The 27,565-nt window shown below is 46.6% G+C and overlaps 1 protein-coding gene across 1 annotated transcript; it reads left to right on the top strand.

Annotated features, from left to right (window-relative positions):
• On the top strand, nt 1-27,565 carry LOC147736618 (uncharacterized). The gene is made up of 5 exons (XM_086953788.1): nt 1-234; nt 11,930-12,096; nt 16,424-16,501; nt 21,364-21,519; nt 27,108-27,565. Exons 1-5 carry the CDS (start codon nt 225-227, stop codon nt 27,246-27,248), a joined length of 552 nt encoding a protein of 183 aa, XP_086809914.1. The 5' UTR covers nt 1-224; the 3' UTR covers nt 27,249-27,565.

Raw genomic sequence — 27,565 nt, 5'->3', positions numbered from 1 at the left:
CAAAGCAGGGAACATAAGAGGGCCACACAGAGAGGAAGAAGAAGAAAGTGAGTGCACATAGTACAGTTACTAAGACAAAAGGGCCGCGGTGAGAAACGAGAGCGATAAGAGAAATGCAGCACGGAGCTAGCTAAGGAAAAGGAGAAAAACTTGAGCGGTGGAAAAAAGCAGAGTGAGCAGGAGCCCCCCGTTGGACCAGAGAGAGACTCGCCACGTGGAGGAGAATGAGACTGGGTAAGTCCTTCCGTGTGTGGGGTTCAGTGGCAGGGCCCCGATACCCCCACGCCAGCAGCGCCTGGACAGCACCAGGCAGGCACATCATCACTGGCGACCAATGGGAAGGCAGCTGGGCGCTGCGCCGGGGCCCCGGCCGGGTCTAAGGAAGAGGAGACAGCAGGACCTCAGGGAGGGCCGGTCTTTCCTTCTGTCGATGGCTACGGAATAAATAAATAAAACTCTGAAGCGACAGACAGCACAGAGTGTTTGTCCTGTAATGCAGCGTGGCGTGAGGTAGTGTATGCACCTGAGCGGTAATATACCCAGGCTGTGCTGTAACGCATTCCTGGCTGTACGGTCACATATTCTGTGTAATCGATGCTGCGCGCTCCTCCAAGTGTGGCAGATAGCAGCGAGTGTGTGTTAACAGACTGCTTTAAGGTGCTGTAATACAGTGCGTGGGGTGAGGTAATGCGTACCTGTGCGGTAATATACCCCAGGCTCTGCTGTAACTAACACATTCCTGCCTGTACGGTCACATATTCCATGTAATACAGAACTTGACGCACATTTGACTCAATGGTGGATTGAATGCCAGTGCTTGTGCCGCGTAAGTCACAGCTGTAGGCGCTTTAAAGCGGCGCTGGTTGTTCCAAGGTGGAGAGCCTCGGGTGTCCGGACCAGGGGTCCATGGCGGCCAAACCCAAAATGTGGTCTAGGGGAGGGAGCTCCAGCGAAGCGAGAGGGCTTCCTGGCGCACCTGGGTGCAGGTGCCAGGGCTGTGTAGGCTTGTGCGGGGGGGGGGGGGGGGTGAAAGGCTGCAGTCCGGCGGGCGGCAGGGGACAGTCTGTCTGAGGGGGCACCTGGGGTTAGGACGGGGCCCCGGGGTCAGGACGTCAGCCTCTGCGCCCGGTTTTAATAGCACGTCTTGTTACTGCTAAGGATCGGAAAGGGACCTGTGAAGCGAAGCGAAGGTGGAGGCTGCGTTGTGAATTGTGCGGTAACGGGTGACACTTCAGTGTGAATGCTGATGCCAGTGTGCTGGTCTCTCCCTGCACCCTGCATTCACAGAGGCAGGAAACTTCGAGACGCCTTCGCCAGAGCCCGCTGCCTGATGGGTTGGGGAGGCAAACGCCTGGCACCAGCCAGAGCCCACTGCTTGTGGGGTTGGCGAAGACGTCTCGAAGTTTACTGCTTCAGTGAATTCAGGGTGAGACCAGCACACTCTGGCTGGTGCCCACACAAATGCCAGGCGTTTGCAGCGATTTCCCACTGGACCCCCCTGACATGTAGCCGGGCGTCAGGAGGATACCTTACATTACAAATCGTCTGCGTTCTATTTTTCATAGGAATAAAACAGCGGCTTCTTGTAAACGTGCGATCCCTGCTTTGGAAGTAGAAATAACACGGCGGGTTCTATTCGTGTATGCCCACATTCAACCAGTTTTAAGATGAAGTTTTTCTACAGGACACTTGTGGGTTCAGACTGGAGCTGTCCTAAGGCGCAGCTCACACACCCCCACGCACACACACACACACCTGAAGCGGCAGTAGCCATGGCAGGAAGAAAGAGCGACACAGCCAATGTCTCCATAAACAGCCTGTTGATCAATGTAAGAGCAGAAGTCCTGGGCACACGTACCAGGGTTTAGTCAAGTCTCATGTCTCTGGAGTGTTATCATAAAAGGTCCAATCAGGTAGGTTAGGAATCCTTCAGTTTTTTTTTTTTTTTTTTTTTTTTCATCAAAAGTTCTTTATTCGACTGACAGAAAAGCAGTCATAAAAGCACACAATACAGTAATATACAATTCGTACATAAAACGAGAAAAAGTTTATCTTCCATTTGTCTTATGGGAAGAAAGTATTGAGCGATTATTAAAAAGTCATAATACAGAGGTCCTATGTGCATATACTTAATCAAGACGGAGTTGTATCAGTAACATAATTCAGTTTGGAGTCATCCTTCCATACTTAATCTATACTTCAGAGCTGTTTTTAAAAATTTACAGATAAAAAAAGTACTGTCTTCATGCAACATTTGAAGGTATAAAAGTGCGGGATTAATTTGTGTAAAATTCATCTTTTTAAGCAACGGTTTTAAAAACATGTTACGTGGACTAGAATAATAAGAACAGAGGAATAAAAAGTGAGCCAGGTCTTGCGGAGACTTATTGTCGCAGCCGCAAGCTGGCAGCACTTGGCCTCTATGGGCTCCACTTGGTACAGCTAAAAGCAGATGATAAAGATCAAAACGAAATCTGCTTAGCAGGAAGCGTTCATATCTGGATATATTCCACGATAAATAAGGTTCAGAGAACACACAAGTCTTTGTTAGTACGTGGTTCCAGTTTTGACTCAATTTCTTCCCTGGAGAGTTGTCGCTTCATGTAAAAAGTATTTTTTACAAAGTTGACATCTTGCTTGGTGGTATTCTGGGGTGTTAAATAGAGGTCCAATCTACCCAGATCTTTACAGCAATTACGGATGTATTTCATCCAGGGTAACTTGAGTTGACCTTCCCAAGTAAGGGCTTCAGCTAGGATGTTGTGAGTCAGTGGAATCGCTGTATTTCGCCAACAGCTTAACCAGCAGAGCAAAGGGTTTGCAGCAATTTTGTCGGCTAGATAAGGAATACCCAGTTCCTCATGTATGGAAAAATTTGCGGTACTCTTTGGTAAGCTCATGACCTGTTTCAAAAAGTTATTTTCGAGAGCTACTAGGGTATCTGTAGGTAAGAACCCCCACAGTTCACTTCCATAACATGCCACCGCTACACTTTTTGCCTGATAAAGCTTCAATACAGCAGACACTGGAGTGTTTCCCAATTTGCGAGCGAAATCCATTATACCAGAATTGGCCCTCAGTATTTCCCCTTTCTTTTTAGTTATGGCAGGGCCCCAGGAAAGTTTATGATCGAAAAGTACACCCAAATACGAAAATGTTTTTGTTAGTGGTATGTTTTCTCCATTGACTGAGAAGGGGTATTGTTTTTTAGGAGTTAAACCAACCGTCATAACAAAAGATTTGGAATTGTTAATATTTAGGCCACGTGAGGACATAAATTGAAAAAAAGAGTCCAGTAATTTTTGGAGTCCGAGTGCGGTTCTGGATAAAAGAACAGCGTCGTCCGCATACAACAGGACCGGTACGCCTGTTTTACCAATTCGAGGGTAATCAGTGTCTGTTTTTACCAGGTGATCTTCAAGTCCATTAATATATAAGTTAAAAAGAAAAGGTGCTAATATACAGCCCTGCCTGACTCCTCTGTTAATTTTAAAATCTCTCGTTACTTTCATGTCTCTTGTAAAACGCACATTTGCTCGGGTGTCGTTGTGTAGGTCGGCCAGAAAGTTGATCAAGTTATTTTCTACGCCCATTTTTTGTAGGACTTCCCATAGTTTGCTCCTATCGACGCAGTCGAAAGCAGAGGAAAGGTCCATAAAGGCCATATACACTGTGCCTTCTCTTGCTTGAGTGTATTTACCACTAATTAGATACAGATTCAGGCACTGTGTGGTAGTTGCATGACCTGGTCTGAATCCATATTGTGCTGGGGTCATTATGTTGTGATGTTTAGCCCAAGCATTCAGCCTCTTTAGTAGAATCCCACCCACTACCTTCGCAACAGAGTTTATCAGGGAGATTGGTCTATAGCAGGCCGCTTTTGTTCTGTCCCCCTTTTTGTAGACAGGGACGATGGTAGATGCTCCCCATGATTTAGGAGCCCCCACTTCGACCCCGGCATTGATGACAGATGTAAGAATGGGAGCCCATAAGGTGATGTTAGACTTGAATAGGTCAGGTGGAAGACCATCGGGGCCCGGGGCTTTGTTACTGGAAAGACCAATTATCCCTAATTCAATTTCTTTAGTCGAAAATTGTAGCATTAGTCGAAAATTGTAGTTATTTAATTCCTCTTCTGAAATTTGTGGGGGTTCTACCCACACACATAAAGGAGTTATAGGGGAATCCCTCATACCTACAGCACACATAGCAAGGCGCCACACTTCCTGACATTCAAAACTCGACTTTCCAAGTCAATACTGTTTATCAACCTGAAGGATGTGATGGCTCCTTGGCATGTTCGCCAAAGCTTGGCCGAGGGAAGCTGCTCACTGCGTGTGACTGGCATGTCATACAGATGCCAGCGCACGGGGGTCCCGAGGAAGGCGGCAGTCCCAAACATGATGTCAACAAAGCCTTGGATTTGCCTAGCAAGTTATGGTTAATGGCATCGGAGAGTGAGGCTTAATTATTTGGAAATTGGTAGTGGTTTTAAGAATATGAATAATGTTAACAGAAAGGCTTTACAAAGATGTGTTAGTGTTCATTTGTATTTTATGCTCATTGGTATAATTTAATAAATATATTTTTGTGCGTGATGAAAACCGAGATCGGTGACATGTTCCTAAAATATTTTCCTCTTGGGATGGACATATTATCTTAGGCACAAATAACTAGGCAGTATGTATCCGTGTGACGGCCACAGGGATGTCCTGAGACGTGTATATTTGCAGAGCGCGCACTCACGCGTGGGTCTCGGCGCTGACGTCACGGGTGCAATGCCCCCCCCCCCCCCCCCCCCACCCCACAGTGCACGGGATGACACACTTGTCATCCTAAGACTCTCAAGAATACTTCATCAGCTCTCTAGTGTAAGCTTTGACCGGGGTGGTTCAGAGGTATTTCACTGATGGCCGCTGTTCCCACCTCTGGAGGATGGATTGCAGTGTAGCCCCACTCTAACAGCGGCTGCGGCCCTCCGGAAGGGGCGTGGCCTCTAATAACGTGAAAGCGCAGCATGGGGTTTGAAAACAATAATAGGTCAAGCATTTGAGAGACTTTGAGCTTGTGGTATTGTAAATGGCAATGCGTGTTATTATTCAGGTGTTTAAAACACAAATAAAAGACATTGTCATTTACAATGCCAGTAGCTCAAACTCTCACACTTGAGAAACCTATCGCATTGCTTGTTCTTGCTGCTGTGGGTCTTTCCTGTGTCCTTTCTACCTGTTCGCACTCTTTCTCCAAGCGACCCCCGCCACATAGGCCCAGAGATGAATGGCTTTGCCATCAGATGGGCGTGAGCCCCATGGGACACCACCCAGTCCTGCTGTTTAACCAGCAGCGCTTTGCAAGCGGGATTAAAACGTAGTTATCTTATTATTTTAACAGCGCCTCTATAGCGCCAAAGTTACTTGCAACTATTACACGAAGTTGGTTGCATAAGCAAATAATGTCCTGACCTGTACAAAAAAAGGAGTAATACCAAAAGCTAACGATTCAGAAAGGAGTATTAAGGCGATGCACAGAATGTCAGTCCCACAGAAATAACTGTCGACAAATACTGCACGTTTACGAGTTCTGCCCAACGTCCACGGCACATCGGGTCCAGTCCCAGAGGAAGGGCTGCCAACCTTAGGATGGTAGGGGACACCCCGTGTGCAGAAAGGTGGCACAAGCGTGGCACCCACCTGTGCCAGGCTGCCAGCACGCCTGGGGCAGCTGCCTGAAAACCCAGGAATCGACAGAGGCGAATTCCGCAAATATTGCAAGCTGGCCTAAGAGACGGCTGCACGGCTGTCCGCAAGCACACACCAATGCACTTTCTGCACCTGTGGGGACAGCGGTGCATACCTCCACTCCGTACTGGATGCGCACAAACGATATCTGTTCGCTGCGCACACACGTGTCTGCGCGCTGCGCACACACGTGTCTGCGCGCTGCGCACACACGGCCTCCGCTCGCTGCGCGCACACGGTCTCTGCGCGCTGCGCACACACAGCCTCTTCTCGCTGCGCACACAGGGTCGCTGCGCACACACGGTCTCTGTGCGCTGCGCACACACGGTCTCTGCTCGCTGTGCACACACGACGTCTGCTTGTGGGTACTGTGGGCTTTAAGTGGGCCGAGTCTCAAGGGGTCTGAGCACCGACAGTTTTTTTCAGGGGGCCTCGAAACGGGTCTCTGTCGGGCTCCGTTTTGAGCCCTGACACAGGCAGTCCGTTTTTTAACCAGACTGCAGTGACAGCTGTTTGCTGTCACTGACAGTTGTTTGCTGTCACTGCAGTCTGGAAAAAAAGTGCCATGGCTCAAAACAAAGCCTGATAGAGACCTGTTTCGAGACAGCAGGCACATGGATGTGTTCTGCTCACACTGCTAACTTCTTAGTAGTAGAGAAGTTACACCGTGACGTCATGCCAGGGGAGCGTTGTGGGGGAAGGGAAATCCTTTAAGAGTCATTTTCTTTCTAGATTTCCCTTCTCTTTCTGAAACTCAGGAGCAGCAACACTGTGTCACCAGGGATTTAATTGGAAGCTTTGTCAATATTATATGATACAAGTCATAGTTGCAGCTTATTTATCTTCTGCAAGTAATAACCTTTGACAAAGCCAATATCCCTTTCTTAATGTAGGTTTGATGTTACTTATATCAAATATCTGGATGCAATGACAGAAACAGCAAAATATGCTAAGCACAGATTTTTTGCGTAAGTGATTTAAAGCCATGCCCCTAATTACACTGATCACGCCTCTTTGAAAGACCCCCAGTTTTTTCATCCCACTTAAAGCCCTGCGCACACACGGTCCCTGCTTGCTGCGCACACACGGTCCCTGCTTGCTGCGCACACACGGTCCCTGCTTGCTGCGCGCACACGGTCCCTGCTCGTTGATTCCCTGTGGCACACGGGGGCCAACGGCTGCGGATTTCCTTCACCCAGGGGTACGATTAAAGGCAGGCTGGCCCTGCGTAGGAGGCCGCCACAATAGCCTATTACCTGCTGCCGGCCCGGGATGACACCTCCCGGTTACACAATGCCAGCATCACCCGGCGCCCCGGGGCTGACGTGCGACTGCCTGGCATCATTTGCCTTGCTGATTAGGGGAATTCCGATCCACATTGTGTCCTCGGAGGAATCTGCGCACACCTGCTTCTGGAAATAGGACAGAGGGAACTCCTTAGCGGCTGGGGATGGCGGGGCAGCGGTGCCAGGACAGGGCAGGGAGGAGGCACGTGTACAGGAGGCGAGGACAGGCACTCCAGGCACAGGCGGGGGGGTAAGTGAGGCCAGGGGAGGGAGCGTCCCGCCACCTGTCTGTCTGCCCTCTCTCCCACCAGCAGTCCTTCCAGGCTCTCCATCCTTCCCCTACTCTCGCTTGCGCCTGCGCCTCTTCTCCGTTCTTGGTCTGTGCGGTTCACCGTCCCCAGAAGACGCTGCTCCCCCAGGACGGCGGCCTCTTCCTCCTTCGTCCACCCGCCCCTCTCTTCTCGCATCACCCCCCTTGCCTCCCTCTCCTCTCCTCTCTCTGCTTCTCGTCTCGTCCCAGCCTCAGCCTCTCTCCACCCCAGTGTGCGCTGTCAGCCTCTCCAGCTGTTCCTTATCCCCCTCTGACCACCCCCGCCCGACCTGCGCTTCCGTGTCATTCCCCGGCCCTTCTTGCTCTCACGGTCTCTGCTGACCCCCTCCCCCCAAAAAGAACCACGATTATCCATCGCTAGCCCAATACCCGTCCCATTCTCCGAACAGTAAAATACTACTTTCAGAGTTGAGCCGAGACAACTGTACAGATACCTGATATACGAAACGGACAGGTTCCCACCCACAGGTCATATTTCATGGACTGTTTTCGGTGAAATATCTTCATTAGGTTAGGTCCAGCCACAAACCCTTTCAGACTTTACCGGGCGGCAGCTCGTCTCTGTACATCATGGCAGGGCATGAGTCGCGGGTACACGCTGGTGGACGGCGTCCACCCACTCTTTTCACAGGGTGGACGCTGTCCCCCTGCTAAAAAGCTGGGCCCCACAGAGGTATGTTGAACTTGTCCCAGTGTAATTTTGAAACACCGAGACACGCCCATCCGCTCCTACAGGTTGTCCACCTGTGTTGGCCAAGAGCCGCACAGGTGGACAGTAATCCTGAGCAGGGCTGAACTGCTGTCCGTGGTCTCCCACCCGGGAACCAAATCACAGGGCTCACAAGTTTTACTGAACAGCAAGCACAGTACTGTACCTGCACGGACACAGAGACTGCCTACATGCAAGCAAAGGAAAATTGTTGCTGCTAATGGTAACCTTTGCCAACTAAGACTTGTTGGGCCAAAATAAAATTAAACTGACCTACTAGCCAGTCTTGGGAATATTCATTAGGGATCTGCACCTGTGCCTAGCCTATACTTATATCTTTGCCCAAGGGAAGAGGTGTGGCGCAGCGGCCAGGGCAACTGACTCCGGAACCTGGGGGCTCACGGTCGGATTCTTGGCGCCGATCAGCACCGCACCATGCGCCTCTGGGAAATAGCTTGCTCAGTCTTTCCGAAGACCCCCAGCGCCTTGTCGCCTTCGAGTAATTATTTGCGCTTTACAAATACTGAACATTTACATGTACAAGTTACATAAGAGAAAAAAAGAGGGCATTAACAGACACCAACGGGGACACAAAGGTACTTTTACATTCTTCCTCATTGCCAATGATCTCCAACAACACTGCCATAAACCCACACATGATAAAGACACCATTCTGGATCAGATAATATCCAACTCCCCCAACCTAACGACGTTGAAAGACAAAATATGGTTCAGGGACACATTCAACCTTGACGCAGAAGCCATGGCCGTAATAGTCCTTCCCACTCTAATTTCGATTATTCCTCACATGGACAGTAACGACGCCACCGAGGAGTAAAACTCCTGTATGGAATCCCTTATCGACAAATGTGCACCCCTGACATGCTAATTATCCAGACCTAAATCCTCTAGGCTCTGGTTCTCTAAAGAGCTTTATGAAGGAAGAGAGCTGATCAGAAAATGCGAGAACGAAAGAAATGCACCATCTCACCTGAGGTTGGCTGATTGTTTCATGTATTCATAGCACTATATGCACATTTCTTGGTATGTTTGACAGGAATTTTTATCGGTCGGTTATGTGATTGTTTTATGTATTATAGCATTATTTGCACATATCTCAGTATGTCTGATATAATTTTATAGCAATGTTTAAGGAAGGAATTTTGTATTGTATGTAATGTTTGTCCTTTTAATTGTTGGCGTATTTTTGTAGACCGCCGTAGGAGTTCCAAAACAAAATAAATAAATAAATTGAAATTGAATTGTGACTTAGCTACGCAAAGCAAGAACACTTTACAAAGATCAAATCCTCCTCTAATATCAGAGCCCTCTTGATTCAGCAAAGAGTAGACTGAAGCGCCTGTTCGAGGTCACTGCAAAGACTACTAATCCCTCCACCACTTCGGCTCCTAAGTCATCAGTGGGCCGTTGCAACAACTTTGTGGATTTAAGAGACATCAATACTTTACTGCCTATCAATGACTCCCTTGAAATGGTTGAGACTCTACCATGCAAGGCACTAAAATCATACTTGAAAATCTCTTCCCCGAAAGATATTACCTACTTTGGAAAACTCTCTTAAAGATTCAAAAGTCAATGTCCAACCACCAAAACTCAACCAAACTAAAACAGAATTAATTTTGATCTCACCTTTGACAGCAAAAACACCAGTAGAAGAATGGATGGCTAACCTTCCTGCCCTAGATGGGTGTCATGCCATTGAGCAGAGTGCCAGATCACTCGGCATCACCCATGATAATCATCTCAATCTTTACAGACACATCGCAGCCATGGCCAAAAGCGCACAACTCTAACGTCGGCTGCTTTGGGGCATCAGACAATTGATTCTGGGACAAGACCTCAAAATAGTGGTGCTGTCGCTCATTCTCTCTAAATTATACTATGGAATTGCCTATCTTTACTCAATCTTCACCTAGGCCCACTGAGAGCAACTCTGCATGCTGCAGCATGCTTCGTTTTAGGTCTCTTGAGATCTGACCACATTTCTCCAGCCCTGCTAATCCTCCACTGGCTCCCCATAGAAGCACGGGCTCAATTAAAAATTGCTTGCATTACCCACAGAGCGCTGCACTCCTCCTCACCATCCTATTTAAATAAAAAACTGAAAATCTCCAGGGCAAATAGGGGTTCCAGAAATGCCCAATCCCACCTTCAGTCGAGAATGATACACAAATCAGTCTTTCTCTGGGAGTGACACTGGAATCTGGAACCCTTTGCCTCCATCTAACCACCTGCCTAGTAACCTTCAAAAAGACCACAAGCTCCTCTTTTTTGACAGACATCTTGGTTAATTCACCTTTGACCAGACTTATGTACTCGCTACAAGGCGATCTGACCTGCCTTCGTTAGTTGACCGAACCAACTAAATTGATGCAGCAACTGTGTATTTCCTCTGAAATGGCTGTAGCTGTTTCTTGTGGTTACTACTGCACATATCCACTAAAGTAATTGTTAGAGTTTAATTACCTGTAATGTAACCCACTGTAACCCTTATATCCTTCTTGTTGTAAAGCTCTCTGATTCTGTATGGATATTCAGCCCTGTAACTGGATCACCTTTGAAAATGTGTACTATTTAGTACTGCTGTGTGATAGGGATGTGGAATTCCTGTAGCCCGACACCCAGGACATATTGTTTAGGGTCAAGGCCAACACGTTTTCATGTGTATTTTGTCCTTAGGACAAGTTGGTCCAACACCCTGCAGCACAAACACTTTGGCTGCCAGTTTACAGTACAACATTTTGGATCAGGGAAGGGCATTGTCTACAGTTAAGGTAATATGTGTGTCCAAATGTTAAAGCTATCAAACTTGCATTTATGATTTATTAATACATAGTCTTTATTATTAGGGTGAGCACTCAAAGTAAATGTTGTAAGCTTGGGCTGCAGTACTGACGGTGGTTTCAGTATAAATTTGAACACACGTTTTCAAAGTTTAGTAATATGAGGCTATGTTTAATGCTCCCAGAATGCACTCTGATTATATGCAAATATTTGCAAAAGCTTGAAAGCAAGAATGATGATTCTTTGCTTCCAAAATAACATTTTCACAAAACGGATGGTCTCGACCTGCTGCAAGTGCCCGCTTGGGAAATCTCACTGGGAGGTGTTCTAGGACCCTAAAAACTGCACTATGGGATGCAAATTTTCGCTCGCACTCGCCAACTTAAGGTAGGTGAGTCGCGCTCAAGAATAAATGCTGCCAAGTGGCCTTTGGTGGAGTTTTGCAGGAACTCCGCACTACTCGTGTTGCGCAGAGTGGGCAAAACTCTGTAAACTCCACCGGCAGAGCAGAATTTTTTCACTCCCCTCAACTAAGCATCTATGCATTGACAGGCAGAATGCAAAGCCGCCCTCTTCTGACAGAATCAGAAGGGTACCTATAATACTTTAAGAAACAAAGAGGCCTCGACTTAGAGTTCAGCTTTCCTTGTCAGCTAGTTATGAGTGCAAGTATCTCCTCTATTCTCAGCTCAGTAAGCTTCGACTCCACAATCCAATCGCACTCCAGTCTCTTCTCATCTAACGTAAACACAAGTACACCATAAAGAAACACATTTGAAACATATCCAAAGTTAAACATGGATACTGCATAAACTGCCTTCCTAACAAACCTTCGTTCCAGCACTGCCTCTGTGGTCTTTCTTCATTTTCCCATAAACAGCATTTCACCACTTATGCAGCAATAGCATACGTGTTGGTATTTGTTGTTTAAAACAGTTTAATAAATGCATGACACAAGAGCTGTGTGTTAGCTGACAACTAGCAAAAATATCAGGTCTAGAAAATCCTAGCTATTTGAGCACTGATTTGAGTGGCTTCCTTTTCCCCACTTTTTTCACAGGATGTAGAGATATCTCGTTTCTATGCCAAATTTTCACCTCTCTCTGGACAATGACCATCTGTTTGCCACGGACACCACGACCTATATGTTATGAAGAGACAAACCTGGCCCGGAAGAGCTCCCAGCACCTGAAAAGCAGCCTGCATGAACTTCAGATCTTATTCCAGGTATGTGCATCGATCTGCGAGATTGTTTTAGGAGACTGTTCTGCCACAAAGAAGAACGCTGAGCAGAGCATGTTGTTGTTGTTTTAGCTGCCATCGCCCTACACAAGATGTACTTGCACCTCACCTATCCCTACAACCTCAGGGACTTTTGTTTAATTTGATTAAACTAGTTTAGAAAAGCACCTGCATTGAGTTGTGTCTTTTAAATCTTATTGTGCTTTTTACACTACCCAGACTGCTTGTTCTGTTCCCCAGGCCCCTCCAATCGTTCATCACAAAACATTATCACCTATTGTTAAAGAAAATCTGTTCATACTCCAATGTAAGTCTTCAAGTGTTTATTAAGAAAAGAAAGAGTTAACTGTGAAACACCAACTCTGGCAATAAGCGGATGTCCTAGCACCCCGTGATCCTAGGGCTCTAATGATGACGAGACCAAGGCCAAGATAGTAACACACGTGCAGGATCTGAAGTCACAAGGAAGTATTAAAAAAACATTCAAACTGATACAGGAATGTAGACTTCAGGAGCCGAGCAAGCTATGCAAACATTCCTTGCCTACAGTACCAGCCATGAGAGTGTGGCTTTGCATGTCAACGATGTAACTGACACAACCTGGCAGCATTGGTTAGCATTAAGCAAAAAAGGATGGCTGCAGCAGTTACAGCTACACTACGGCAGGATTTTCATTTTCACACTAGGTTACTACCTTAATTGATCTCATTCATGCATCTCTCCATAGTAGCTCTTTTGCATCTACTAGGAGCAGCCCGTACAGGTAAGAGTGGTGGGGAATTCGACAATTAATTATTGTATTTTTCCTCCTCATCTGTGGAGCCCCACCCTCCAACCCGCCCCACCACTCCTACCTGTACTGGCATCTCCTGGCATCTACTGTACTCGGACATTATTTCCTTTAGCCCCTGCCGGTCTTTGCTTCTTTATGTAGACTTTTTCTATCTTAAGTAAAACCCACTAAGTCTCTTTTCCTCAAACAGTCTCTTGAACCCGTCTTCTGATATTTTCCCTCTTTTCTTAAAGCTGCTGCCATTGTCCTTTTGTTATTTAGACTTCACATTCTGGTCTATCTTGCATCTTCTTGATTATGGAATGAATTGTGCATTCTTGCATGTCACATTTTTGACATATCCATTGCCCTTTTCAAATGTCATACACCAATCCATGACACGTGTTGACTTGGCACTTTTGTATTACTTCGTTTTCTATATGATAATGACTCTACACTTCTCTCTTTCTCTTGGAGGTAAGTGTACTTCAATGGCCTGGGTTTCCTCCTTTACTGCTCTATAGAAAGGCTCTCTACCTTCCTCCAGCCTCTGCACAAGAGTCAATGCTGGTCCCACTACTGATCTTACTCTGTACTAACCTCTTGTCATCAGGTATTTAATCCATCAGCTTCAATTCTCATTTGCAAGCTGAAGACACCCTTGATTCCTCAGAGTTACTCATACTCCTTGCTCTGACTGTTCGCTGTGGAGGACTTCACTCCCTCACCTGTACTGCCATTCCTTTCGCTCAAGCTCAGTTGCCAGTGGAAGCAATCACTCTTGTATTCTCCCTTGATCCAAGTAAGCATATATATATATATCGGAGACGGCCCTAGGGGACCTATTCACAGCCTCAGAGGGCAACATCTTGTCTCCAACCTGCCATTTGGGAAGCATATATCTCACATCTACCTAAGAAAATGTCTTCCCGGTCCCCATCTTTAATGGGTGTGACCTCCCTTCAAACCTCCCATGTAAGTGCCCTGCCTACTACACTCTACCAGGCTGAGGGCTTTCCATCTTCACCCAAACACGTGGAGGCTTCCCTCCTGCACTCTACTCAGTGAGCTCCTTCCCACTGGCACACCATTCTTTGAGGCTTCTCCTACTAACAATCCTTGCATTTTAACAACTGCTCACTAACATTCCAACTCTGTCGAAGCTCCAAGAGAAATGTGTCCATGTCCAACTATGTAGCCACATTGATCAATTCCAGCTTCTAGATGAATTCCAATCTAGCTTTCAATAGGGCCATAGTACTGAAACAGCCCTCCGTCACATAGCGGATGACTCTCGAAAAATGTTGGATTGGAACAAAGCTTGCCGTGGAATCCTCCTTGACCTCTCGCCAGCTTCTGATGCGCTCAACCTCCTTGACTTACTGGAAAACAGGATGGGTCTATAAGGATCGGTGCTAAACTGATTTGCCTTGTTCCTTCACAACACAAAGAATAAAAGTCAAACAATCCCTCTTCAATTCTACTCCGATCACACTTAAGGTTCCAGAGGGGTCTGCACGCTCTCACCCATACTCTTCAACCTGTTCATGGAGCCTTTAACGGAAATACTTAAATCACCCAACATTCTCCATTACATGTTAGCGGACGACGCTCAACTGTACCTGAAAATCTCCTCCCCTGAAGATATCAAGTCACTTAAATCAACCCTACTCAAAACCCAACACTGGCTGACTTCCAACCATCTCAAGCTAAACTCCATCAAAACAGAATTCCTCCTTATCTCGCTACCTAAACAAGCTCCCATTATTGTTGAATATATGGAACACCTAACGTTTCTCAACTGTATACCACATACCATTGAACTAGATCTCTTGGAATAATTCTTGACTTGAACATGCAGGAGCACATCAGTTCAGCCTCCAAAGGAGAAAACTTCCAAATGAGCATCCTAAGAAAGATAAAACCCTTCCTTCCCCCGGATGACTTCAAGTCTAATGTTCAAGCGTTAGTCATTTCGAGGTTGGAGTATGGTAGTGCAACTCTTTGTGGTCTACCTAACTACAAGTCTGAATTTGGTGGCAAGGCTCATCTCAGGATCCAAAAGAAATAACCACATCACTCCAGAGCTGAAATCCCTAAACTGACTTCCATTTGAGGCTAAGATAAATCTTAAAATTGCTTGTTTGAACCACAAAGCCCTTCCCCTTAATACTCCTTTGTACCTCGCCCAAAAACTGGAACTCTTGGCTGGTTTCAGATCTTCAAGGAGTTCAGCATCTTGCTGCTTAAACCACAAACATTCTAAAGAAAGAAAACCTATAACCGAGCCTTCTCTGCTATTGCCCAGAGAATCTGGACCTCCTTGCCTCCAGAAACCAGACTGAATCCCTCAACGGTGTCTTTACAAAAAGAAGTGAAAGGACTCCTTACGAATACTTTTTCTGAACTTGAAATGTACCTACTGCGCCTGTGGGAACATGCTATGGTATGATGCTTCCTTCTCAAACTTGCTATTCCTTCTTTTACCGACATCCCACCCGACAGGCACGGATACATCCTGTTATGTTTTGTAACATATGGTTGTTTTTAACACCCTTATTTGTTATCGCTTTTATATGCTCATGTATATTGTATTTGCAGTGTTGCGATAAAGCAGTCCTCTTGTGCACTAAAGTATCTTGCATACTCCTGTTGTTGTTCTGACCTACTTGTCTTCCACTCTTTTGTCCCTGATCATTTGTATATGGGTCTGATACCCTCGGGTTATGTTCGCACTACTTAAACTCTCTAAATATATATTTTTTTAAAGTCGATCTTTCCATACTCTGTATTGCTGGCCATTTCCTCTTCCAGCCTGCCCTTTCGAATCCTTGTTCTTTAGCTTCTATCATAGGGTCATTATTCCTTGCACAACAGGCCTCTGGGGACCATTTCTCTCCTATTCTCTTTTTGCATTTTTCCTTTTCTAAATGTCTTGGTGGGTCATGTTCTCTGATATGCTGCCTTTTTGGGCCATTCCTTTTGGCAGACTGTTTGGTGTGAATTCTTCACTCCCGTATCAGGCTCCGGGACTCTACCCTGTGGGCTTCTTTCATTGGTACCATGTCTTCAGATGCTGTTCTTCTTACACACATTGCTCCTCACACTGCCTTGCTGGTTTCTACCCTTTCACACCTTGCCCTTTGGTGTCCTTCCTTTTCATTCTCTGTTGCACTATCTTTACTTCTCATTCTTTTTCGCCAGTAGCGCCCCACTCCCTCTCAACCCCAAGTTCCACCCAAACCCCATTGTCTTCCTAGATCCTACCTTCTTAGATCTGCTGTTAAGAAGCCTTCTTCAAACTGCTTTGGCCACTCTCGCGATTTGATATGTGTCATTTACAGACTGGTCTCCTCACAATGCCTTGTGGATCCCTTTCCTTTCAAAGTCTGTCCTGTTGTTCGCTTCTCTCCCTCTCTCACTCTGCCATGTGCATTCCACCTCATGCACTAGCCTTCCCCTCTTCACCCTCACCGTCTCTGTACACGATAAACTTAGACGGCAGATCCCTGATTCTTCTTTCCCAACTTCTGATTTTAGAATGAAGCAATTCCCGGGAGTGAAACGGGTGTCTGTGTCCCAGAAGAGACTAACTCAGTTGACTGGAGCACACAGCTGGTGAGTTGGAGGCGAGAGTCTCACCTTTCTCTTTGTGTCCTTCGCCCAATCTGAACTACAGTACCCGTTCATCAGGTATCCCTGCTTACCCAGAGAGTGGATGCAGCTACCCTGAAGATAGTCGCGATAAGGCGACAGTGGCTTGGAGCTCTGTGCAGAATCGTGTCCATTATGTTTTTTAACAGATACCCTCTATTCCTAGATATTCAGTGAACCTAATACTTTAACTAATTTACAAAATGTTACACAACATTAAAAAACAAAGAAGAAATGGCTGGTGGATAGAGAAGATTTAATACATAATGAGTAACTGTCAGCCATGATACAGCTGTTACTTTGTTTTGCATCTTTCAGAGACATTAATTGTAAATTGATTTGGGAACCCTTATAGTCAACAGAAGAGCGTTTTCTAATGCGTTTGACCACTTTAAAACATTGCACTAAGTTAATAGCCCACCCTCACACAATATAACAATTCTGGGGCTACAATAGACATGCAGGTTCCATAAAACACCTGCGAATTTGCATTAGTGCTCTGAATGAAATGATCTGAATAGAGACGTCTTCATGTTACTCATGTGCTAAGATCTGCCTGTTCGTCATTGTAAAACTCGCTGTTCATGTCAGGACGTGGGGTTGGTATCATTTCAATGCAAATGAGCAGCTCCTATATTATAAACGACGATTCAAAGCAAAACGAGGAATGGTGGAGGATCTTTTGCGAGGTATTGCCTAACTTAAACCAATTTCCATCAGAGAAATACTCTGGAAAAAAGAGCAGTCGGACCGCAGCGTCGCTGGAGCAAGGGTTTGTGCTACCATGGGAGAATGAGCATGCAGCTCCAGCTGCCTTCTTTTAAGTGAACGTTTTTGTTGGTGGTGCAGCAGTTAGCTGCTCAGCCGTCATTTGCTGTAGAACCTGTCCAGCAGCAAGGTTATCCATGGTTGAGGATAGAGAAGTGGCAAATGAAAATCGCTCATTCGATGGAACAAAAAGCCACCTGGGCTCAAGTTCAAGTTCAAGTTTAAAAATTTGTATAGCGCACTACTCACCCAGAGGGTCTCAAGGCGCTTGAGGGAGGGGGTACTTTACTTATCGAATATCCAAGTTTTTAGTTGTTTTCTGAAGGAGAGGTGGTTCTGTGTAAGGCGGAGGTGGGTGGGGAGAGAATTCCAGGTTTGGCCGCTAAGTAGGAGAAGGATCTTCCCCCCATGGTGGATCTTTGGATGCGTGGAATTGCGGCGAGGGCTTGATTGGACGATCGTAGTTGGCGGGTGGGGGTGTAAAAGGCCAGGCGCGTGTTGAGGAATTCAGGTCCTAGGTCGTAGAGGGCTTTGTGTGCGTGGGTGAGGAGGCGGAACGTTATTCTCTTGTTGACGGAGAGCCAGTGGAGGTCTTTCAGGTGATCGGAAATGTGAGCTTAGCGGGGGATGTCTAGGATGAATCTGGCCGAGGCGTTTTGGATGCGTTGGAGTTTTTTCTGTAGTTTGGCTGTGGTTCCGGCGTAAAGGGTGTTTCCGTAGTCCAGTCGGCTTGTGACCAGTGCATGGGTGACCGTCTTTCTTGTTTCTATGGGGATCCAACGGAAGATTTTTTTGAGCATACGTAGGATGTTGAAGCAAGATGATGAGACGGCGTTGACTTGTCTGGTCATCGAGAGGGAGGAGTCCAGGATGAAGCCCAGGTTACGTGCGTGGTCCGTCGGTATGGGTGCGGTTCCCAGGGCCGGTGGCCACCATGAGTCGTCCCAGGCGGAGGGGGATGATCCTAGGATGAGGACTTCCGTTTTGTCCGAGTTCAGTTTTAAACGGCTGTTCTTCATCCATTCGGCAACTTCTTTCATCCCTTCGTGTAGGTTGGTTTTGGCGGTGTTTGGGTCTTTGGTGAGGGAGAGGATCAACTGGGTGTCGTCTGCGTAAGAGATGATGTTGAGGTTGTGTTGGCGCGCGATGGATGCGAGGGGACTCATGTATACGTTGAAGAGGGTGGGACTCAGTGATGATCCTTGTGGTACGCCGCAGATGACTTCGTGGCCTCTGATCTAAAAGGGGGGAGGCGGACTCTCTGTGTTCTTCCGGCGAGGAACGAGATGATCCAGTCCAGTGCTTTTCCTTGTATTCCGAAGTTGCTGAGGCGTTGTATAAGGGTGCTATGTGTCGAAGGCTGCGGAGAGGTCAAGGAAGATGAGGGCAGCTGTTTCTCTGTTGTCCAGTAGAGGTCGAATGTCGTCAGTTGCTGCGATGAGGGCGGTCTCGGTGCTGTGTTTGGCTCTGAAGCCGGACTGTGAAGGGTCGAGGGCTTTGTTGGATTCGAGGAAGGCGGCGAGCTCATTGTTGACGGCTTTTTCGATGACTTTTGCAGGGAATGGGAGGAGCGAAATGGGGCGGTAGTTCTTAAGTTCAGTGGGGTCTGCTGTGGGTTTCTTCAGGAGGGCGCTGAGTTCGGCATGTTTCCAGCTTTCCGGGAAGGTAGCGGAGTTGAGGGAGCAGTTGATGACGTCTCGGAGATGGGGTGCGATAATGCAGCCTGCTTTGTTGAAAATGTGGTGGGGGCATGGGTCGGTTGGCGATCCTGAGTGGATGGTGTTCATCAGGCGGATGGTGTCTTCAGTGGTGATTGGGTTCCAGGCGCAAAGGTTGTTGGAGGAGGGTTTTAGTTCGGAGGTGGGTGGGGTGGACTGGTCTCCAAAGCTGTTATGTATGTCAGCGATTTTGTTGTGGAAGAACGAGGCTAGAGAGTCGCAGAGGTCTTGGGAGGGAGTGATGTCGTTGGTGCCGGCAGTGGGGTTGGTAAACTCTTTGACGATGTTGAATAGTTCCTTGCTGTTGTGGGCGTTGTTGTTGAGTCGATCCTTGAATGCAGATTTCTTGATGGATCGGATCAGTTGGTGGTGTTTTCGGGTGGCGTTTTTGAGGGTGGCTAGGTTGTCAGTGGTTGGGTTTTTTCGCCAGGCTTCTCGAGGGTGCGACAGATCTTCTTGGATTTCTTAAGGTCATCATTGAACCTGTTTTTTTTTTTTGCTACCTTGCTTGATTTGATTGTTTTTCAAGGGTGCTAATTCGTCAGCGATGTGGGTGATCCATTGTGTGAGGTTGGTGGCTGCTTGATTTGGCTCCGATGAATTGGCAGGAGGGTTTTGGTGGAGCGATGTGAAGAGCTGGTCGGTGGTGATTTTGTTCCAGTTTCTGCGGGGAATTGGTTGTGGGTGGTTGTAGGTCGTAGTCTTTTTGTAGTTGAAGTGAACGCAGCTGTGGTCCGTCCAATGGAGAGCTGTGGTGTGATTGAAGGAGATGTGCTTGCCAGAGGTGAAGATTGGGTCGAGCGTGTGCCCGGCATAGTGGGTGGGGGTGTCAACAAGTTGTTTGAGTCCGAGATTGGCGAGGTTGTCCAGAAGGGTGGTGGTGTTGCTGTCGCTGTTCTTTTCCAGGTGGAAGTTGAGGTCTCCCAGTAGAATGTAGTCCTCGGAGAGGAGGGCGTGTGGGCTGATGAAGTTAGTGATGTCTTCGCTGAAATGTGTGCGGGGTCCTGGTGGCCTGTAGATGAGGGTGCCTCTGAGTGTGGTCTTGGGGTCAGTGTGGATCTGGAAGTGAAGGTGTTCCGAGGCTGCGAGGTTATCGTCGGAACTGGTCGTGATGCGGTCTTTTCGGATGATCTTGTAGCCGTCCAGATTGGCGATGGCGATGTCGGGCGCTGATGAGGCGTTCATTCAGGTTTCTGTAAGAAAGGCGACGTCCGGCGATGTGGTGTCGAGTATGTTCCAAAGTTCAATGGCGTGTCTGTGGACCGAGCGGGTGTTGAGCAAGATGCACTTCAGGTGGTTGTTGTCGGAGTTCTGTTTGGAGTTTGTGGATTTGGTGTGGGTCCTGATGCAGTCAAACTTGCAGGAGTGCAGGTGAAGGGTCCATGGGTGTGTCCTGGGGCGGCTTGGTAGCAGTTTGGAGTCGGTCGAGGTTAAGTGCTGAGAGGGTTGCGGCGTCGTACGTTATGCGGGTGGAGTGGGTTTTTAGCAGGGGTCAGGGGGTCTGGTGCTGGGCGCGGTCCAGGCACAGACGGGCTTACCTTTGGCGCGCCTTCGGCGCGCATGGGGCGCGTCCGCTGCGCGTCTGTTGCTCTGACATATGTAGATAGTGGAGGGGGGTGGAGCGAGGGAGGAGCAGCTGGGAGGCGGAAGCGGGGTGGAGGGACGGGCTGGGAGGCAAACAAAATGGCAGCAGAAACAAAAGCAAAACAAGGCGAGATTGGGGCACAGTCTTGGAAGTCTCAATAATATGGGCAGAGGCACCGGCACAATCAGGCAAAAATTGTTAAACAAGCAGTGCAATCTAGCGCTACGATATAAAACTGGCACAAGTTAATATGCAGTCAATGCAATATAGCGCTACAATATAAATCTGGCACAAGTCAATATGCAGTCAATGCGGTATAGCGCTACGAAATAAATCTTGCACAAGTCAATATGCAGTCAATGCGGTATAGCGCTACGAAATAAATCTGGCACAAGTCAATATGTAGGCAATGTGAGCAATGCACAGAATGCTACGATACCAGGGAGCGTGGGGAGCGACCGCTTCTGCACGAGTCAGGGCGGTCACAGCGATAAGGCAGGCAGGACGTTCCTTTACTCTCTGTGGGAGGGAGGAGCAGCTGGGAGCGGGGTGGAGGGACATGGTGGGAGGCAAGCAAACAACAAAATGGCAGCAGAAACAAAAGCGAAACAAGGCGAGATTGGGGCACAGTCTGGGATGTCGAGGACGATATGAGTGCTTGAAGATGAAGCATTTTCCTCTTTCATGTATTGTATCTGGCTCTTTGTATGACTGCTGATCTCTTGCTTGCTTTTTTTCTCTCTCTAATGTCTTAGGATACAGTTGTGCATCGCCTGTGTCAATATAAAGTCTGCTTCCAGCATGTAGAGCAAGCTTTGCTTCCATACCCTCGCCTCAATAAAATAAGGAATGAGCTGGTCGTATCGAACATCTACCTAGACAATCTGCTGGCAGCTTTTAGGAAGATGAAGGTAAGAATATGTACTTTGAAGAAATAGCCTCTTTTGTATAATACTTCAGGCGACTCTCCCACCATATCTCTGTAAGTAACAGGTGTTATTGTTACCTTATGTAATCATATTCAGTTTACCAATCTCAGACGGACAGCAGACTAATGGCCTGATTTAATGGAATTTATATTCTGGCGGACGGAATATCCGTCCCCGCTGTGATGGAGTAACCCATCTGCCAAGATCTAAATCTGGCCTGAGTCAGGCTTCGATTCAAATGTGTGGCCTGCACACCACAGCATGTTTTATCTTTGAGTTTTAACTGACTGGGCTGGCGTAAGTGGTCCACCAATGTCAAACGTTGACAACTTTTTTTGCTTCACTTGCATAGGTGACTAAAATTGATTGTAGATTGAGCTCATGGCTCCTCTACTTAGTTCAGAGGCAAATGCACTTACTTTGTCAGTGACTCTTCGTTTGAACTTCTACACCATTACAAGCCTGGATCCTTTGCGAGCCAACTATCAGTCACCTGGATCTGACCGCTTTGTTTGTTTACTTTCCATGTGCAGACAAGCAATCAATCCACAGATGAATGCATGGACATTAAATGCTCAAAGTTGTTATTTGAGTCTAATTTTAGTAGTCTATTCATTTACTTAAGCAATAGTTGCCTGACTTGTCTTGCTAATAAGGTACCTTGTTTTTTGTAGCATGTATGACTGCCTCTTCTTAATGCCCTTCTGAAGGAATGATAGGGGTGGGGAGCAGTTACTCACACACCTGCTAAGTGGCCCTATGTTACGTGCAATCTCTGCAGCCAGCGCAGGCTTATTAGTCAAAAGCAATTTGCATGCTTAGACTTTGGAGCCTGCACCCATCATTAAAAAAACACAAACCAACATGTTTCCATAGTAGGGAATCACTGGCTTAAACAGCTGCATTAGCCGAAGGTGTCCTGGGACAACTTCTTAGCACTGTAGCCACCTGTGACGATCACCTTTGAAAAGTGGACGGACTTTATCAATAGTACATCTCATGTCAGCCCTCGTGGGTGGACTGAGAAACAGTCTCTTACTTAAGTATGCAGTCATTTTACCAAAATAAAAACGTTTAGCAACCAGGGTCGAGTGGAGTAAATGCATTAGGGTACTTGGCTTGTGGGTTTAACGCCAATTTGTTGATTCTTAAATATCTACAAAAGGAGTTAAAGGGGCTAGTGATAGCGGCTGACCTGTTTTCAGACATAGTTGACATGGTTCAATGAACTGTATTAATTGTAATTACAAGCATCCAATGATTCTCTGTAATCAAGGACTAAGAACAGTTACGAGTGGTAGGTGAGATGATGAATCTAAACAAAGAAATACTTAAAAAGGAGGATTACGTGTAATCTGCTTGGTTCGGATGCACTATCTACAGGGCTCATACTTTATGCAAACAAAAACAGCACATAAAACTGTGGACCTACAGCTCCTCAGCCTTGGGGAGCAACAGATTAGTCGAGCTGAACGTGTCATTTGTGTGTATCCAGCAAACGGAGATATCCCTGCCAATTGCAGCAGTCATGTTGGTTTCAGGCGAAGAACGTTTGGCGAACTGTGGTTAGCGCATGTGCATGATACCAACAAAGCCAGCACACTGGACAGGGATCCCGCTACACCCCCACCACTGCTTTACCATGTCCCATTAATGCACATCTAACTCCTGTCACCGCACTACCACTTCCAGCCACGCCAATGGCACCCAACATGACTGCATGTCTACCTTCACAGCAGCACTTCCACCTCATACCACCCCTACCCTCCAAACGCTGACTACCGCTCTGTCCCACCATATCATTCAGCTATTTGCAAATTACTTGCCTGTTCTCATCTAGAGATGTAGATTCCGGAAATGTTGGATTCTTCTCATAATTCACATCCAACAATAACACTTGGCTTCTGCCCACGCCGACTCACTGCCACCCACAAGCACTGCTTACGGACTCCCCATAAAGGCTCTTTCTCCCTGAATCCCATCCCACATCACACACAATCACCCTCACCGCTACACTCTCATGCCAACTACTCTGCTATAACCTCATCATTACACAAATACCTCACAGTATCACACTACTTTTAAACACCACCCAACAACCATACTTCTTTTTCCAGCACTGCACCCTCACAGTACTGCCCTGCAACAATCCCGCTTCCTCTCTTCTTTGACCACACTACCACTTCACAGAGCAGCATTACTAACCCATCTAGCATCACAAGCTCTCATCCGTCTAGGGCACACCTGTACTGCACTACCTTTCCAAGAGTGTTCACCCCACCATCCTACCACCACCACGATATTACAACTGGTTGTATGTCACTATCGTAGTCAACAATTTTCTTACCTCCACATCTATTTACCTCAACTATACACTGGTAGTCAGTATAGTGAATGCAATATTTTTGTCATGCAATAAATTACATGAAGTATAGTGACATCTCCCACTCCACTACCATAACAGTAATCTACACCAATATCTTCAAAACATTCACTCTGACCAGCAGCACTACACCCCCACAATAGGTTTCAGAGCATCACAACCCACTCACACCACCCCCAGAGTACTGAAGTCCATTATTCAGAATTGCTCAACCACCACACAACCAGTCTTAACCTCCGACAGTGGACAACCATCCACTAACACTGCACTATCAAGTCTTATCGTGGTATTTTCCTCACTCCAATGTAATAACACCTCAATGCCCCAATGATCACTCCAACTTCACACACCCATTCATTAAAAAACATCCTCATGTTTCAAAGGCGCAAATGTTTTAGTTGTAAAAATAAGATCTCTTGACTTTGTCAATGGTTGTTTAAATGCACGAAAAATATGCCTCACAAAACAGAAAGCATTTGTTAATGCATGGGAAGTGTTGGAAAGTGGATTATTAGTGGTGGCAGATATGAATTTACCACTTGCAATCATACCCCTGACACTATATAGGGCTCAGCATAAGTCTTAAAAATTATTCCTATGCTCAACCCTTGGCAGCTTGGCTGCGAGCAGGCAGGCTTAACTTCAAATCCAGGTATGTAAAGCATTTAAAAACACCAATTTAGTTAATATTTAAGATCAACACACAATAAAAATCCAACACCAATTTATAAAAATAGGATTTTTTTAAATCTTAAATCACAACAAAACAAACAAAATCCACTGTAGGCAACCAGCGATACGAATTTTTAAAGATTAGTCACTTTCTGGTGCTTAGAAACCAACAGTGCCCCTTTTAGTCATTTTGTTGCCTCTGACAGGGACACATTCACCTTTAGCAGTTTTTCTGGGGATCTCTCACCAGACTTGTGCAGCCTCCTCCAGCATGCTGGGTCCAGTTAGAACTCCTTCCTGAAGTTCTTCTTGCGGGTCCAAAGTGTTCCACACACAGTCCAAGGGTCTGGAATCTCCAAGAAGGTCCTTGAGAGTGTGATACTTCAATTCCCACAATCCACTTGGACAAAACCCTTACAAATCCACTGGTAGTACTCCAGGCTAGGGTTTCTTTGTGGTAATGTCCAGGTGAGCGCTGTTAACCTGTAGCTTGCAGGGAGTCCACTCTGTAGTCCTTTTGAAGCAGGTTTGATCCACAGGGCTGTAGTTTCAGATGGTGCAAAAAGCGTGATCAATCCACATCAGACTCTTTAGCTGGGCCTTTCTGCTTCTCTCAGGTTTCAAAAGCAGATCTGAGAGGCACCGCCCCTCTTATTCCGTTTTCTCTGGGGTCAAGCAGAAGGGCACTCCTGTCCAATGAGGTGCAGGGCAACACCCCAATGACCACTTCCTTCAAAGTGTGGCAAAATGTTAACCCAGAAACCACTATTCTGCCAAAATTCAATATGTCAGACTTTTCAGCAGAGAGAGAAGAGCTGGCTAAACGCACCCCTAGGATAGCTAATCTCCATAGTCTCTCCCCCTTGCGTCTGCTCATTCCTTTCTTAAGCCTAGCATATGCCTTTGGTTCAAAGTAGAGAGTTGTAAATGAAACTGATGTCTTTAGCGTTTCTCACCCTTCTCTTGAAGAGTATTATGTAGTATCCCTACCCTGGGCCCAGCAACCTCTCCTCCTCGAGAGGCTTTCTAACCCCAGGGATCATTTATCACCTCTTCAAAGCAGCCAGGCTCACCCACTTATATCTGACCAATCAAGGCAGAGCAATAAAGGACTGAAGTTTGTCTTACAGACAAGAAAGTCTTTTCACTGCCTGACTGTACATTTTAGAATAAATTCAACAATACTATATTGTTCGATTTAAAATTACCATTCTACTGAGTCCGTTAATCATAGTTTTATGGCTTTTCTTTCTCAAGTTATTAACTCATAACCTGTTCCAATGTTAACCTATGGGCTGGGGATCTGCAATGGAAAAATGAACTGGCCAATTTCTCCAATACCAGGGCTTATAAACAGGTTTATACCTACAGGACCTCCCCCTCCCCACCCCTGGAACCCCTGGGAAATACTTTCGGGGTGGTGAATATATCAAAATATTGCAGATCCTCACTTCACAGTGCTCCTAGTTCAAAAGTCGATTTTGCGAAGCACTTTTCTACAATGTGGGGAGTGAAATGTGCAATTTCACTAACCCCAGGGCATATAAAAACCTTTTTATAAGGATTCTCCTTTTAAGTACCTCCCCCTCCCCCCCCAACCCCTGGGACACCTGGGGGAGACCCTGGGGTTACACACCATACATTTTAATTTATCCATTTTAAGTGCCCTAAACAACAAAGTCGAGTTTGTGCACAATTTGCATTTTAAAAGCAGTGCAGCAACGCAGGGCTGATTCTAAACTGACCTCAGGCTTCTGCAGTGCACACATGCAGGTGCAGAAAAGGCTGCTGGCCTCTAAACTGCCCTGCCATATTCTATACTAGGGACTTAAGGTTATTTTCAATTCCCCTGCCCTATATGTAATAGGGCCTTATAGGGGAGGTCACGCCAATCACACGGATACCTTAACCCTTAGTGCACCCTAGTGTATGTAGATGTTTTCACTGTATTCCACGTGTGTCTTCAGCATAGCACTGGCCCTGGGCCTGGTTAGCCAGAGCCCAGGGTCAGTCAGAGTCAGTAACCACCAGTACCAGTCAGCAAAAAGTTGGGGGGTTCCCAGTGCACACGATGACTTTGCAACAGGAAGTGTTTGAAATTTGCAATGTTTATGCATTGCGGGAGTCGGAAGCATAGAGGAGGTACAGGTTTGGGACAATTTGCTGGATTGTAGCAACATGCTTGCTTTGGAAAAGCCACTTTAATTTGCATGAATCGATGTTCTGGGACGGGGTATGTGTGTTTTAAAGAGTAATTGGTTTGGCACACGTCGATGTCTTAGTCAAGCCAATGATGAGCAGATGGTTTAGATGAGACAGGTGTTTGACATGGGTTGATGGCTTGAAAAAACTCATTGTCTGTAATTAGCCAAAGACTTGGAGGGGTATAATGCTTCAATGAGTGTTGGGGGCTGGTTGACAGGATGGATGAGTAGTTATTTCCGATGAGCATTCAATGGTGTCCATGATTAAATCAATTATAATGTAACTTGGAATCTGACTCCTTCCTTCACAGCGGCCACTTCACAGGCATCAATGTGAGACAATTCAAGTCCGCACACAAACCCTCTGGCTGGAGGTCAACGATGGACGGCGACTGGTACAGAACTTGCTGGGAGACTTGGGGCATCTCTCCATCCCTTCCTTGTGCCAATAGAAGACTTGAAGCACATAAGCATCATTGGTGTAACCACCAAATGAGACAAAAGTAGACACCAAGTGTCCAGGGGGTCATAAGAATGGCATTCAGTTCTGCGTGTCTGACCAGCACCTGCGTGATAAGTGAGTAGGATTCTCAGGTCCTGACCATTTTCTGTTGCCACCTTGTATGCCAGCAGGAGACTGCATATTCGTTTATTTCTAGTACGTCCATCTCATATGTCAGCAGAATCCTAAGATCGCCACTGACTCTACTCCAGGATGTACCAATACACAAGCCAATACTCCCAAGGAGTGTGCCATTTCTTATCAAAA

The sequence above is a fragment of the Lissotriton vulgaris genome, chromosome 1_2, assembly GCF_964263255.1.
Source record: "Lissotriton vulgaris chromosome 1_2, aLisVul1.2, whole genome shotgun sequence".
In the NCBI taxonomy this organism is placed as follows: domain Eukaryota; kingdom Metazoa; phylum Chordata; class Amphibia; order Caudata; family Salamandridae; genus Lissotriton; species Lissotriton vulgaris.
This window is presented reverse-complemented; position numbering and strand designations above follow the sequence as displayed.